General features: G+C 49.7%; 1 protein-coding gene across 1 annotated transcript; it reads right to left on the bottom strand.

The window, feature by feature from the left end:
• Positions 1 to 9,416: 9,416 nt before the first annotated feature.
• On the bottom strand, positions 9,417 to 10,731 carry Cited4 (Cbp/p300 interacting transactivator with Glu/Asp rich carboxy-terminal domain 4). Its single transcript, XM_004670492.2, has one exon. The coding sequence runs from the start codon at positions 10,466 to 10,468 to the stop codon at positions 9,908 to 9,910; it is 561 nt and encodes a 186-aa protein (XP_004670549.1). The 5' UTR covers positions 10,469 to 10,731; the 3' UTR covers positions 9,417 to 9,907.
• Positions 10,732 to 14,621: the final 3,890 nt, after the last annotated feature.

The following is a 14,621-nucleotide window of genomic DNA, read 5'->3' as shown; positions in this document are numbered from 1 at the left end:
CTAGAGTGAGACCCTACCTCAAAAAACCAAAAAATAAAAAGGGCTGGAGAGATGGCTTAGCGGTTAAGCACTTGCCTATGAAGCCTATGGACCCCAGTTCGAGGCTTGTTTCCCCAGGACCCACGTTAGCCAGATGCACAAGGGGCACAAGCATCTGGAGTTTGTTTGCAGTGGCTGGAAGCACTGATGTGCCTATTTTCTGTCTCTCTCTATCTGCCTCTTTCTCTCCGTCTGTCACTCTCAAATAAATAGGTTAAAAAAATTAAAAAAAAAAAAAAAAGACATCTGTTGGGCTTGCCTCAAAAAAAAAAAAAAAAAGACCTTGAACTATGGGGATGTTTGAACATCATTGAGGTTGATGGAAACTTTTTTTGTTTTGTTTTGTTTTTTGTTTTTCGAGGTAGGGTCTCACTCTAGTCCAGGCTGACCTGGAATTAACTATGTAGTCTCAGGGTGGCCTCGAACTCTCGGCGATCCTCCTACCTCTGCCTCCAGAGTGCTGGGATTAAAGGCGCGCACCACCATGCCTGGCGGAAACTTTTTTTTTCCAGCAAGGTCTTACTCTAGCCCAGGCTGTCCTGGAATTCACTATGTAGCCTCAGGGTGGCCTTGAACTCATAATGATTCTTTCTCCTACCTTTGCCTCCAATACTGGGATTAAAGGCATGTGCCACCATGCCTGGCTTTACTATGTAGGCTTTTAAAGTTGGACTGAATGCATTACAGTTTACATCATGGATGGTTATCAGTTTATGGGGCACAGGGACAGAATATGATGATTTGATTCAGGTGTCCCCCCAAAATTTATGTGTTCTGAATGCTAAGTCCCCACATGATGGCAGTTTGGGAATTAATACCTCCTGGAGGCAGTGTATTGTTGGGGGTGGGCTTATGGGTATTGTAGCCAGTTTCCCCATGCCAGTGTTTTCACACTTTCCTGATGCTGTTGTCCACATGATGCTGGCCAGGAGGTGATGTCCACCCTCTGCTCATGCTATCGTTTTCCCCTGCCATCACGGAGCACCCCCTCAAGTCTGTAAGCCAAAATAAACCCCCTCTTCCCACAAGCTGCTCTTGGCCAGGTGCTTTTTACTAGCAGTCAGAAGCTGCCTGCAGCAGATAGGGAGTGGCTGGCTGGACATTTACAGAAGATAATAGTTGACCATTCATAATATATAAAGACTTCTTACATAAGTTGGGACTGGTGGCACAGATCTATAATCCCAACCCCAACTACTCGGGAGGTAGAGGCAGGAGGATGATAAGTTCAATGTCAACCTTGGTTACAGAGTGAGTTCAAGGCCAACCTGGACAATTTAATGAGACCCTGTCAGGTAAGGGCTGGAAGACCGAGGATGTGGGTCAGTGGGTAGAGTGCTTGCCTACCACGCGTGAGGTCCTAGGTTGGGTTCTAGAACACTGTAAAACCAAATCATGCATGCGCAGGTCAGTGCTGTTCTCACTTTTGGTCAGAGAAGCTTCTTTTTGCAGATGAAGGTGACTACTTGAGCAACTCAGAACTCATCCAAGTGTTGACAATTGAGAGCTGGACAGTCACCACTACATGAGGCATCTCTATCACCCCTTTCAAGGCTTGGGCATTACAGAAGAGGTGGTGGGAAGAATATAAGAGCCAAAGGTTGGGGAGGGATGCTTTGGAATGCTGTCTTCTGAAACAAAGTGACCATTACATCTATAACCTCACAGCAGCTGTCTTTACCTGCTCAAGGCCTTCACAACACGGGGCTCAACATGTCATCGTGGATAATGGAGGAGGGCAAAAAGAGAGAGGAATGCATCAAAATAGAAGAACCAGTTGGAAAGAAGGGGTTCAGTGGAAGGGACAAAAGAAAAGCAATGGGAGGGATTATAATCAAATACATTATGAAGATTATTTATTTATTTATTTATTTATTTATTTTAATTTTTATTAACATTTTCCATGATTATAAAATATATCCCATGGTAATTCCCTCCCTCCCCACCCCCACACTTTCCCATTTGAAATTCCATTCTCCATCATATTACCTCCCCATTACAATCATTGTAATTACATATATACAATATCAACCTATTAAGTATCCTCCTCCCTTCCTTTCTCTACCCTTTATGTCTCCTTTTTACCTTACTGGCCTCTGCTACTAAGTATTTTCATTCTCACGCAGAAGCCCAGAAGATTATTTATTTAAAGTTTGTTTTTTTTTTTTAAGGCCGGAGAGCTAGCTTTGCAGCTTAGGTGCTTGCTTGCAAAGCCTAAAGGCCAGGGTCCAATTCCCTACTACCCACACAAAGCCAAATGCAAGGTGTTGAATGCAGCTGGAGTTTGTTTGCAGGAGGCCCTGGCTCTCTCTCTCCCCTTGCAAATAAGTAAATAAAAATACTAGAAATAGTAAGATACAGTTTGAGAGATGGCTTAGCTGTTAAGGCACTTGCCTGCAAAGCCTAAGGACCTAGGTTTGTTTCCTCAGTACCCACATAAGCCAGATGCACAAGGTGACACATGGAGGTCGTTTGCAATGACTAGATGTCTAGCATGCCCTTCTCTCTCTTTCTCTTTCCCTCTCAATAAATAAATAACGATATTAAAAATAAATGCAAATATATATTTTTTTAATGAATCATCTTTTTTTTTTTATTTGAGAGCGACAGACACAGAGAGAAAGACAGATAGAGGGAGAGAGAGAGAATGGGCGCGCCAGGGCTTCCAGCCTCTGCAAACGAACTCCAGACGCGTGCGCCCCCTTGTGCATCTGGCTAACATGGGACCTGGGGAACCGAGCCTCGAACCGGGGTCCTTAAGCTTCACAGGCAAGCGCTTAACCGCTAAGCCATCTCTCCAGCCCAAATGCAAATATTTTTAAAACACTTAAAAACCAGGTATGGCGGTACAAGCAGCAATCCAGCACATGAGAGGTGAGTTAGAAGTGCAGGAGAATTAAAAGTTCAAGGTCATCCTCAACTATATAGCAAGGCCAAGACCAGACTGGGATACATTAGATCCTGTCTCAGAATAAAGGGAGAGGGATGGGGTTGCAGTTACAGCTCAGAGGCAGAACATAGCATATGAAAGGCCCTCGGCTCAAGCTCCAGCACTAGGAGAAAACAGAACAAGTGTATAAACAAGCAATTCATAGAAAAAGAAATGCAAATAGACAAGATCTTTATAAACAAAGAAGTGGAAATTAAATGACTTATTTTGTTCATTTAGAGAAGTAAAAATTTGAACTATTCCTAGTGACCAGGGTAGTCAAGGATATGAGCCCACAGGCATCTTACACAATGCTGGCAGGACGGAGGACGGGATTAGTCACTTCACGTTGGAAACTACTTGGCAGTAGCTGTCATAGTTTCATTTGCTCATATCATCAGGTCCAGTAATTCCCCTTCTAGGAATTCAGTCTACAGAACATTCCCACAGGCAGTCAAGGTAGACAGAGAAGGCTTTCCTTGTAGTACTATTTGTAAGACGGAAGTTCAGGAAACAAGCTTCGTTTTCGTCACTAGGGATGGTAAAGCAGGTTATGTAAGCATTAAAACCAGCGACATTGCTGGGGCTTGGTGATGCAAGACTGCAATCCCAGCACTTGCGATGCTAAGCAAGGGGACTGCCACAAGCATGCGGCCAAGGGACGGGTGCTTAGCATCCCCTGAGTCCATCCTTGCAGAAAGCGTGGGGTGTCTGCATTTGGTGGATGAAGAGACTGAGCCCAGAGTAGCTGCCTGTACTTCCATCTGTCAGGGTGCACCTTGTCTCTTGGCCTGGTCTCCTCACCTTCATGCCACTCCCCAAGCCAAGCCAACTCTATCCCAATCTTCTGTTTTTGTTTGTTTGTTTTTGGTTATTCAAGGTATTTCACTCTAGCCCAGGCTGACCTGGAACTCACTATGTAGTCTGAGGGTGGCCTTGAACTCACACCAATCCTCCTACTTCTGCCTCCTGAGCGCCGGGATTAAAGGTGTGCGCCACCAGGCCCGGCTTCAACCTTTGTTTTCCTTTTGGCTTTAAAAAATATTATTTGAAAAGCCGGGCGTGGTGGCACACGCCTTTAATCCCAGCACTCGGGAGGTGTATGTCTGGTGTGTTGTGTATGACGTGTGGGAGGAGCTGTGTATGTGCCATGGAGCATGTTTGGAAGTCAGAGGAAAACCTCCAGGTGTCCATGACATTTTAAAAAATATTTTTACTTATGTGTGAGCATGAATGTGGACATGTGTGTGCACCAAGGCCTCTTGCCACTACAAATGAGCACCAGGAGAAGGTAGTGCTTTTTTCATCTGTCTTTACGTGGGTGCTGGAAAAATGAATCTGGCCACAGGCTTCACAAGCAAGAGCTTTTAACTCTGAGCCATCTCCCCAGTCCAGGGTGTCCATCCTCTCCTGCCACCTTCTTATTTTTGTTTGTTTCTGTTTTTGTTTTCGTTTTCAAGGCAGGGTCTTACTCTAGCCCAGGCTGACTTAGAACTCTCCAGCCCAGGATGGTCTCAAACTCACAGCATTCCTCCTATCTCTGCCTCCCAAGTGCTGGGATTAAAGGTGAGATTGAAGGAGTGTACCCAGGCACTTGGGAAATGGCTTAGCAGTTAAGGCTTTTGCTTGCGAAGCCTCAGGACCCTGGTTTGACTCCCCAGGACCCACGTAAGCCAGATGCAGAAGGGGGCACATGTGTTTGGAGTTAATATGCAGTGGCTAGAGGCCCTGATGTGCCCATTCTGTCTCTCTGTCTCTTTCTCTCAAATAAATAAATAAATAATTTTTTTTAAAAAAGAAGTGTACCCAGACTGACCTAGAATTCACTATGTAGTCTCAGGCTGGCCTTGAACTCAGTGATTCTCCTACCTCTGCCTCCCTAGTGCTGGGATTGAAATTGTACACCACCATGCCCGGCGGTCTCCACTTCTTTTTGATACAAGGTCTTATGTTGTTTTGCTGTTGCGTGCTGGCCTGTGACCTGTACTCTGCTTGCTTGGCCTCTCGTTGGTGTCGACAGAGTTAGGGTCACAGACACTTTATGTTCAGTTTTTCGTGGGTTCTGGGGAATCTAACTTTGGCTGGAAGTCTTACAAACAAATGTCTAACTGCTCAGCCATCTCCTGAGCCCTTCTTTTGGCTCTTTTAAAAGTTTAAATTGCCTGGTATAGTGGCACACATCTTTAATCCCAGCACTCAGGAGGCAGAGGTAGGAGGATCACCATGAGTTCAAGGCCACCCTCAGACTACACAGTGAATTCCAGGTCAGCCTGAGCTAGAGTGAGATCCTACCTTGAAAAACCAAAAAAAAAAAAAAAAAAAAGTTTAAATTTTCTTAAAAATTTCATCTGGGGCCAGGCGTGGTGGCGCACCCCTTTAATCCCAGCACTCGGGAGGCAGAGGTAGGAGGATTGCCATGAGTTCAAGGCCACCCTGAAACTCCATAGTGAATTCCAGGTCAGCCTGGGCTAGAGTGAGACCCTACCTCAAAACAAACAACAATAAAAAAATGTCATTTGGCTTTCTAAAAAAATCTTTATTTTATTTTTTTAAGAGAGATCCAGCTACTGAGAGAGAGGAGAGAGAGGGAATTGGCACAACAGAACCTCAGCCACTGAACTCGAACTCCACACACTTGCGCTTCCTAGTGGTCATGTGCGGCCTTGCGCTTGCCTCACCTTTGTGCATAGTAATAAGGTAGGACCTGGAGAGTAGAACAGGGTGCTTAGGCTTTTCAGGCAAGCACCTTAACTGCTAAGCCAACTTTCCAGCCCTCATTTGCCTTTTTGAGACAGGGTTTCATGTAGCTGAGACTAGCCTTGAACTCTTGATATCTTCTGCCTCCAGTGCCCATGTGCTGGGGTGCAGGCATGCTCCACCATACCCTATTCCACTTCACTCTCCCATCACCACAAACCTTTAGCCTTCCAGACCCTGAACTGCACCTCGGTGCCTGCCTGGAGCCCTCCATGTGCAGTTCTGCTGCATGCTCCAGGCAGGCCTTACGTCAAGTCCTGAAATGTGCACAGGCCTCTTCCACCCAGACCGCCTGCAGGGGAGAGGCCATGGTCGTCCATTCCCAAGCGGACTCTGCTCAGGCAGCACTGAACCATTTGCAATGTGTTCTCAGGACCCACTTTCATGCGAGTCCATTCACAAATACACTTGGCATGTTGGCGTTGTCCTTCCTATTGCACAGGAAAAGAAACTGAGGTCCTTCCTGCTGGCAGTGCTGTTGGCACCGCTGCATCTCACTGGCACGAACTCTTGTTCTACGTAGACTCAGGTCTTTGGCCGCACGCAGCCTGGGGAGAAGATAGGCCCTGCATAGACAGGGTGTGCCTTGGACTAACTCACTGCACCCAGTTTCTTGACCTGTGGAATGAGGACAAACTCCCTAATAGAGCTTCTTCCAGGGTGGGTGGACATGAAGCAGAGGCTAGAAGAGAAAAAGCACCTACTTGGCCTTCCCTGTTAGTTTCCCTCATGCCTGCACACAGTAGGCACTCAGCAGGTACTGACTGGGTCTTCCAGTCAGCACTAATCCTGACCCAGCACTTCTAACAACAGAGTGGCGTAAAGAGTTAGGCAAGCATGGATTAAGGAAGTCACGAGGATTACACAGTAATCAGCTAAAGCACTTAAGCTGCCTGGGAAAAGGCTGTGACCAGACTGCTCATTACTTTATCCAGCAAATGACTGTAGAACACTTAGCTGAGCTGGAAGGATGACATCAATGATGGTGGTGCTGTTAAATGACATTCTACCCTATACCCATCAGCCCTATAAAGTTGAAAGAATTTGAAATCGTTTTCTTGTTGTTCTGGTAATAAAGAAGTTGCTAGTTTGGGACCAAGGAGAGGTAAATGAGACACTGGGGGAGGGGTTATAAATTTGAGGAGAAACTTGTTATGACTCTTAGGACTCCCTAGTCCCCACGCTGGTGTCAGTGGGGACACTACATGCTGCTCAGAGACTCCTTCCTTCACGGAGCACGTCCTTGCTGCTGGCAGTCAGCTGGGGGCATCTTTCTTGCAGCTCGTGCCGGTCCACACTCAGCTGGCTCAGATGAGTGATGGCGGCACGAGCAGGAAGCAGTGTGCTGGTCTAACTTGCGATGACTTTGAAGGGCCCTTTAGCTCCAGAGCTCTGCACGGGGCTGGCCCCGGGCTCTTGCTGAGCCTGCTTTGAGGCTTCTGCTCCCTTAGACTTGTTTCCCTCTCAGTGCAGGTCCTAATGTTACTCCCTAATAAGTCTCTGGCAAGCTGAACCCCATCTCTGAGGCTGCCTCCTAGAAAGCCAACCTGCAACAGTGTCACAGTTCTGCTGACTCCAAAGACTCGAGCCAGGAGGGAGAGTGAAACCCCCAGGACTGAGGGGTAGCGGGTTGCTTTTGGGGAGTACCCTCTGAAAAGGCAAACACCCAGTGGAACTCAGGAGGCATCGTGCTTCCTGATCTAAGACTCCAAGGGCAAGGGGACTTGCTTGAGGTCAGGCGGCTCCTAAGATGCTTCTCGACCTGGTCCTGAGGCTGGGAGACTACAAGCCCATTGCTCTTCCCCCTCTAGCTCACAGTCACATCCTGAGGCACCTGGGAATCAAGGTAGGCTGCTCTAGCCTTATTTTCTCTGTTCCCTTGTTTGCTGACCCTGAATTTGTTCCTCACTTATAGTGAGGGTTATTGCCTTGTATAGTAGGCAAGAAGGAATATTGGTCTCATTTTACTGGTGGGGAAACCAAGGAAGGGGATCACGTAGTATCTCACCCAGGATCAAACTTTCCTGTCCTAGTTGAGCTCCAGTCTCTGGCCTGGGGTACTGGGCAAAACAGGAGCAAACATTGATCTTTCTGGGCTGGAGAAATGGCTTAGCTGTTAATCACTTGCCTGTGAAGCCTGAAGACCCGGGTTCGAGGCTTGATTCCCCAGGACCCACGTTAGCCAGATGCACAAGGGGGCGCACATGTCTGGAGCTGGTTTGCAGTGGCTGGAGGCCCTGGAGCACCCATTCTCTCTCTATCTGCCTCTTTCTCTGTCTGTCACTCTCAAATAAATAAATAAAAATAAACAAAAATTTTTTAAAAACATTGGTCTTTCTGAGCTCATAGGTCAAGTCAGTCCCTGGCCTAAAGATTCTTTTCTTTTTCTCTCTCCATTCTGATGCCCCACCCTGAGCCCCAGGATCTTATAGGAGACTTTTATTCATATGTCCAATACTTCCTGTTTCCTTGCCTATCCTATTTTTGTGGCTTCAGAACTGGTGCTCACTTGGTATACCCTAGGATAACTCACAGGCTGCTGGAGTCACTTCAACAAACCACTTGGCACTAGACCAGAACCAGCAACTGGAGACAAAAGGCCTCAAGCCAGTGTTCCTCTCGTCTGGGGAATCTATTGTCTCGTGGAGAATGCCCCACTGCCTGGTCCTAACACGGTTCAAAGCGTTTCTGATCCAGCCTCTTCCCCCTGGCCTTCAGCCTCTCTTCTAGCCTTTCACCCATGCTCTTGGGAAACTTTCCAGCATCGACATCAGAGGGTGGCCACGACTGGAGATCAGGCCTGGGGAGTGCAATGACGACTGCACTGGTCATAGAGTTGTGCCAAAGCCATTAGTCCTTTCCTATTTCTTCTGGACACCCCATGCTTTCCCCATAGATCTTGTGGCCTGGTATGTGTCCCTGCCTTTAAACAGGCGCTTCTCTGGCTCCTGAAAACACCTGTCACTCCACACAGTCCATCACATCAAATGTCACCACCTCCCTGAAACCTGAGCTGACCCTCCACCCACCAGCTGAAACTGCTCTGTCCTCTGGGCCCAACCACCCTGAGGCTCCATCTGTTCTCCGGACCACTCTCTCCTATGTGCCAAGACAAGTCATTTCCAGGTCCGTCTCCGACCTGGCCACGGAGCACCACTGCGCGGAATAACCATCTCTGTGGCTTACTAGGGCTGCCTACGAGCCGCACCACACTAAAGGCATCACAGTCAGGGTGGGGGTGAGGTTCAGTGAGTGATAGAGCGGGCTCTGGGTTCCACCACCTGCCCCAACAAAACCACTATAACGGCATCACAACCACCTGAGCGCAGGATCACCTCCCTGAGAAAAGTCTCAAAGGTCAGAAGGATGGAGCCTTGAACTAGGGAGAGAGCCTCTGCCCCAAGTCAGGACTGCCTGAATCCTTTGGGACCCCCAGCCCCAGCCCCACCCTAGCAGCTGGGACGTCCAATGGGTTATGCTGCCACCCTGTGGCAGATGGCTTTCCCCAGTTGTGACATCACACTTGCACAACTCTCAAGATACTTTTTTTTCTTTTTTGAAAGAAACTGTCAGTTTCCTGTCCTGTGACCCCCCCTCCCCCCATCCTACCCAGGGCCTCCAACAGCCTCAGTCTTTTGCAAGCCATAAATACTTGGGGGTTGAAATAGCAAAGGAAATGAAAAGTCAAGACTGAAAAGTTATCTAATTTTATTTGGTTTTGGAGGCACCGTTCCACTCTGCAGGGGTTTCGCTGTTCCATCCTCCCTCTCAGAGAGGCTCAGCGAGGGGGGCTGGTCCAGAAAGAAGATTCTGGAGAACCCAATCCCCCGGTAGCGGCTGCACGAGGAAGAGGGGAGGTCAGGCATATAGACCTGCAATGGCTCAGATTGGGGGTAGTGGTGGGTGGGAGGGCGAGGAAAGAGACAGGGCATAGATCGAATCCAAGAAGGTGGGTTCAAATCCAAAGGCTGGTGTTCCCTTCAACTTGACCGCTGAGGCTCGGGCCAGAGAAGGAAGTGAGGCCAAACTGTCACCCGGCAAAGAGCAGCAGGGCCTTGGACGCACGCCAAGGTGTCCCAGCCCAGAGCCCAGCTCGGCGGCGCTCACGGAGGCTGCGAGTGCGAGCGTGCGTGCGGCCGGGACCGCGGGGTGCCGAGTCCCGGGAACCGCGGCTCCGGGCGCTCAGCAGCTCACCGAGCCGGCAGGCGGCGCCGCGGACCCCAAGTCCGAGAAGCAGTCGAACTCGCTCTGGCCCAGGAACAGCTCGGGCAGCTCTCGCACGCGGTGCAGCCCGAGCTCCAGCTCCAGCGACGACAGCGCCTCCTCGTCGATCAGTTCGGCGTCCATGCCACCCAGGGCGAGGGCGGGCGCGGGTGGTGTGGGGGCTCCGGCCGGGGGCTGCAGCAGACCCGGGGGAGCTCCGGGGACGCCGGGCGGCGGCGCGGTGGCACGGCCCGGGTGGTACAACGTCCCCGTCCCCGGCTGCAGGTGCGCCGGGGGTTGCACGGCCGGAAAGGGCTGGAAGGAGGCCGGAGACCCGAAGGCTCCGTACGCCAGCGTCCCGGGCGGGGGAGGCGGCGGCGGTGGTCCCAGCGGAGCCCCCCGCGGCCGCAGTCCGCTGTCCGGGCCGGAGCCCGGGTACGGTTGCAGAGTCCGAAGAGGGTGCGGGCCGTGGGCCGGGGCACCGGACGGTGGCATCTGCACCAGGCGGTAGCCTTCGGCGAGCATCAGGTGGTCGGCCATGGTCTCGACGGGGCCAGCAGTGGTGGGGACGGCGGGCCGATGGTCAGCGCGGGCACCCCCGGGGCCCTCACCGACCAGATGCTCCTCTGAGGTGGGAGACCCGGGCACCGTGCGGTCCCTACAGCTCAGCCAGGACAAGGAAAGCTGAATCCGACCCGTTCCCCTGCCCACCCAGGACTCACTGAGCTCTGCTCTTCGGGGGCACCCCGCGGCCGAACCGCAGGACAGAACACCTAGCGTTGAGGTCTCAAGACGAGCGCGCTGGGTCGGGTTCCCCCCATCCTGGCTATTTCTTATACCCAGAGGCTGGGATGTGCCCGCCTCCGGTCTGTCATTGGCTGGATGAATCCCTCTGGGCTGGTGGCGCGCGCGCCTTCCCCGAGACCTTAACCCCGCCCTCTGTCAGAGCTCAGCCCTTTAGACTTCTCAGGTCCCAGATTAGGAGTGCTGGAGTGGGACGGGGTGTTTGGCATTTCAAAGGGGCTCAACCGACTCCTGGTTAGGTTAGAGTGGAGCTTGAATTTATTGTAAGGTGAGATGGGAAGGTCAAAGGTTCACGACCCCTGGAGCTGCACGATCTTGGGGGCCACTCGACATCTTAATTTTCAAGATGGAGACTGGGGCTCAGAGGCAAAAAAAAAAAGTTCCTGGAAATTCACAGCAAAGTCTGGTCCAAAGCAAGACTCGAACCCAGGACTTGCGATTGTCACATCTGCATGACAGACACTTAAGCGGGGCTGAGTGTCAGGAGAGAAGGTCAACTCTCGGTCCCCACAATCCCCAGGGAGCCAGTCGCTCCTTCTCTGGCTCCCACTGTGCCTGGTCTGTCGAAGCATGTCCTGAATTGTTATTAAAGTAATTTATGGGCACGTCTCCTGAAGGACTTGTTCATCTTCTTACCCTTGCACTTGGCGCACAGCCTGGCCCAGCGCTGGCTTTCAGTAAAAGTGGAGTGAATGAGGAAACGATGGTAGGAGCTGCGCCCCATTCATCCAGCATCTCGTCCTTCCTCGGTCAGATGCTGACAACCAGAGCGCAGACCCCAGGGGTGCGTGGCGAGGGCTAAATGAGGGGATTGTGTGTGCCTCCCCGCCCCCCTTCCCCCCCGCCCCCGTGCCTGACACTTGGATGTGCCGGTGTTCCTAAAATGAATGAAAGGCTGGACTTGCCTGGACTCTAAGGTTCTTCCAGTGGGAGAAGTTCACACCTTCCTCGCATAACAATAATTGTAGCTTATACTATTAGAGTGCTTAACATTCTGCTAGCATCTTGCCAGAGCAGGGAAGGGATTGCCAAACTGTATTTTGCAGACCAGGCTCAGGCACCTAAAGGGAAGTGGCTGTTCAGGGGTCACAAGCACTGAGTTAGCATATGAATGCCCGGTGCTCTCGAAGCTCTTTGAGCAATGGGCTGGGCACACCAGAAGACAGCTTCTCTGAACCTTGACCTTCATGGGTCTATCATGCTTTTCCCTCCCTACCCCGCCCCCGGCCCCCCTTCCCAGCAGAGGCCCCAGGACTTCCTAGAACTTGGGTTTATCTAGTTGGTGTAGAGGAGAGGAGCCTAGAGCTGGAGTTCAGAGGCCCAAGTTCTAATCATAGCTCTGCCACTTGCAGGCGTGTGACCTGTGGCTGCTGGATGAGCGGGAAGGGGGGGGGGGTGTGTGTGCATCACTTGCTTCCTCTGCGCCTCAGTTTTCTGTTGTGAAAGGTAGTTGGTGATCCTTGCTTGGGCACCCTGAGAGTTTATGAGAAGGTCACAAATGATCCCAGGTGTGGTAAAAGCTTCAGGCTGGAATGAAGACCCGGAAGGAAGCTCTCCCTCCAATCAAGACTTCACACAGAACTTCCCAAACCTGGCTGGACCTCAGCCTCATTTGGAAGGCTTGATGGTCGTATTTTTGGCTTGGACTCTGAGGTTATTTATTTAATTGTTTGAGACAGGGTCTTGCTATATCCAGACTGGCCTGAAGTTTTGAAGTTTCTTGTCTTCCTGCTAGGATAGAAAGGTGGTTTTGTTTTTCAATCATAAGAATCTATGCTTCTTTAAGAAACAAAAAAAAATTCTAGGGCTGGGGGCTAAGTTTGGGTAAAAGTGCTGGCTGCACAAGTATGAGGATCTGGGTTTAGATCCCCAGAACCCCAAGTACTGGGGAGACTCGCTTTTAATAAGTAGACCTCCCTCCTTCCTTTTCTTCCCCTCCCTTCCCTTCCTCTCCTCTCCTCTTCCCTTCTCCTTCTCCTTCCCCTCCCCTTATCCTTTCCTTCCGCTTTTCCTCCCCTCCCTCCCTCCCTTTCTTCTTTTTATCAGCACAGGGTTCCCTGTAGTCCAGACTGGTCTCAAATTTGTTATGTAGTGAGGAAGACCTTGAACTTCTGACCCTCCTGCTTCCACCTCCCAAATGCTGAGATCATAGTTGTACCCCACCACACCCGGCTCTCTCTTGCTTGAATCAATCACTTGCATTGGGGAAATGAGCTGACATGGTGTGGGGACATTTGAGCAGCTATGAAGGGCCCCATGGAGCGAGAAACAAAGGCTTACCATAGCCAGTGAGGCACTTTCACCAGCCTCTGCCTGAGAGCCATTTCGGAAGGGAATCCCCAGCCCCAGTCAAGTTTTCAGATAAACGTAGCTCCAAATCCGCATCTTGTGTACAACCTCTCTAGAGACCCTGAACCAAGTGGCTCCTGACTCCTGACAGAAACATGTAACAAATCTCTCTCTCTGTGTGTGTGTGTGTGTGTAGCTGCTAAATGTTGGAGTCATTTGTTATACAGCAATAGACAATAAACACACTAGTATAGCAATCTGTCCCTATCGCATTCCTGAAATAGGATTCACCTTGCTTGAGTTTTTTGAATTTCTTCTAAGCATTTATAATCTTTTCACATAAAAAAATTCATTTATAGCAGGGCATGGTGATGCATGCCTTTAATCCCAGCACTTGGGAGGCAGGCCACCCTGAGACTACATGACTACATAGTAAATTCCAGGTCAGCCTGGGCTAGATAAAACACTACCTTGAAAAACCAAAAAAAAAAAAAAATCACTAGTTTACTTTATAATTATTTGCTCATGTCCTTTCCATTAGCAGACCAGCTCCATGAGGGCAGGAGATTTGGCCATTTTATCTACGTACCTAGAACAATGCCTGTCATTGTATTTCATTAAATATGAGATGTTAGCAATTTAAGAAAAATCTTATTTTGAAAAAGCTAAAGTGTGTCCCTGGGCTTGGTGGTGCAGGCTTTTAATCCCAGAATCTGGGAGGCTGAAGTAGAAAGATCAGCATGAGTTCCAGGTCAGCCTGGGCTACAGAGTAATTTCTAGGTCAGTTTGTGTAAGACCCTGCCTCAGAAACAAAAACACACACAAACAAACAAAAAAGCTAACATGCCGGGCGTGGTGGCGCACGCCTTTAATCCCAGCACTTGGAGGCAGAGTTAGGAGGATCGCTGTGAGTTCGAGGCCACCCTGAGGCTACATAGTGAATTCCAGGTCAGCCTGAGCCAGAGTGAGACCTTACCTCGAAAAACCAAAAAAAAAAAAAAAAAAAAAAAAAAAGCTAACATGTGGAAAAAAAGATCTTCTGTGTTTTTCAGTCAAGAAAATATGGTTGTGAATGCTCTAAATATTTGAATATAAACAACAGAAGTTAGCTTAGTGTGGTGGTTCACAACTGGCGTCTTAGCACCCAGGAAGCTGAGGTAGGTCATTGTTTGCCTGGACCATACAGAGAGACTGTGTGCTAAAAAGAAATAGTTGAGCCGGGCATGGTGGCACATACCTTTAATCCCAGCACTTGGGGGGCAGAGGTAGGAGGATTGCCATGAGTTTGAGGCCGCCCTGAGACTCCATAATGAATTCCAGGTCAGCCTGGACTAGAGTGAGACCCTACCTCGAAAAACCAAAAAAAAAAAAAAAAAAAAATGGTTAGAGACTGGGGAAATGGCTTAGTGATTAAAGTGCTTGCCTGTGAAGCCAAAGGAACCAGGTTCAATTCCCCAGGACCCACATAAGCCAGATGCACAAGGTGGTGCATGCATCTGGAATTTGTTTGCAGTGGCTAGAGGTCCTGGCATGCCCATATTCTCTCTCTCTCTCTCTCTCTCTCTCTCTATCTATCTATCTATCTCTCTATCTCTCTCAA

The sequence above is a fragment of the Jaculus jaculus genome, chromosome 5 (genome assembly GCF_020740685.1).
Source record: "Jaculus jaculus isolate mJacJac1 chromosome 5, mJacJac1.mat.Y.cur, whole genome shotgun sequence".
NCBI lineage: Eukaryota > Metazoa > Chordata > Mammalia > Rodentia > Dipodidae > Jaculus > Jaculus jaculus.
Note: the sequence above shows the minus strand (reverse complement) of the source record. Positions and strands in the feature narration are given on the sequence as shown.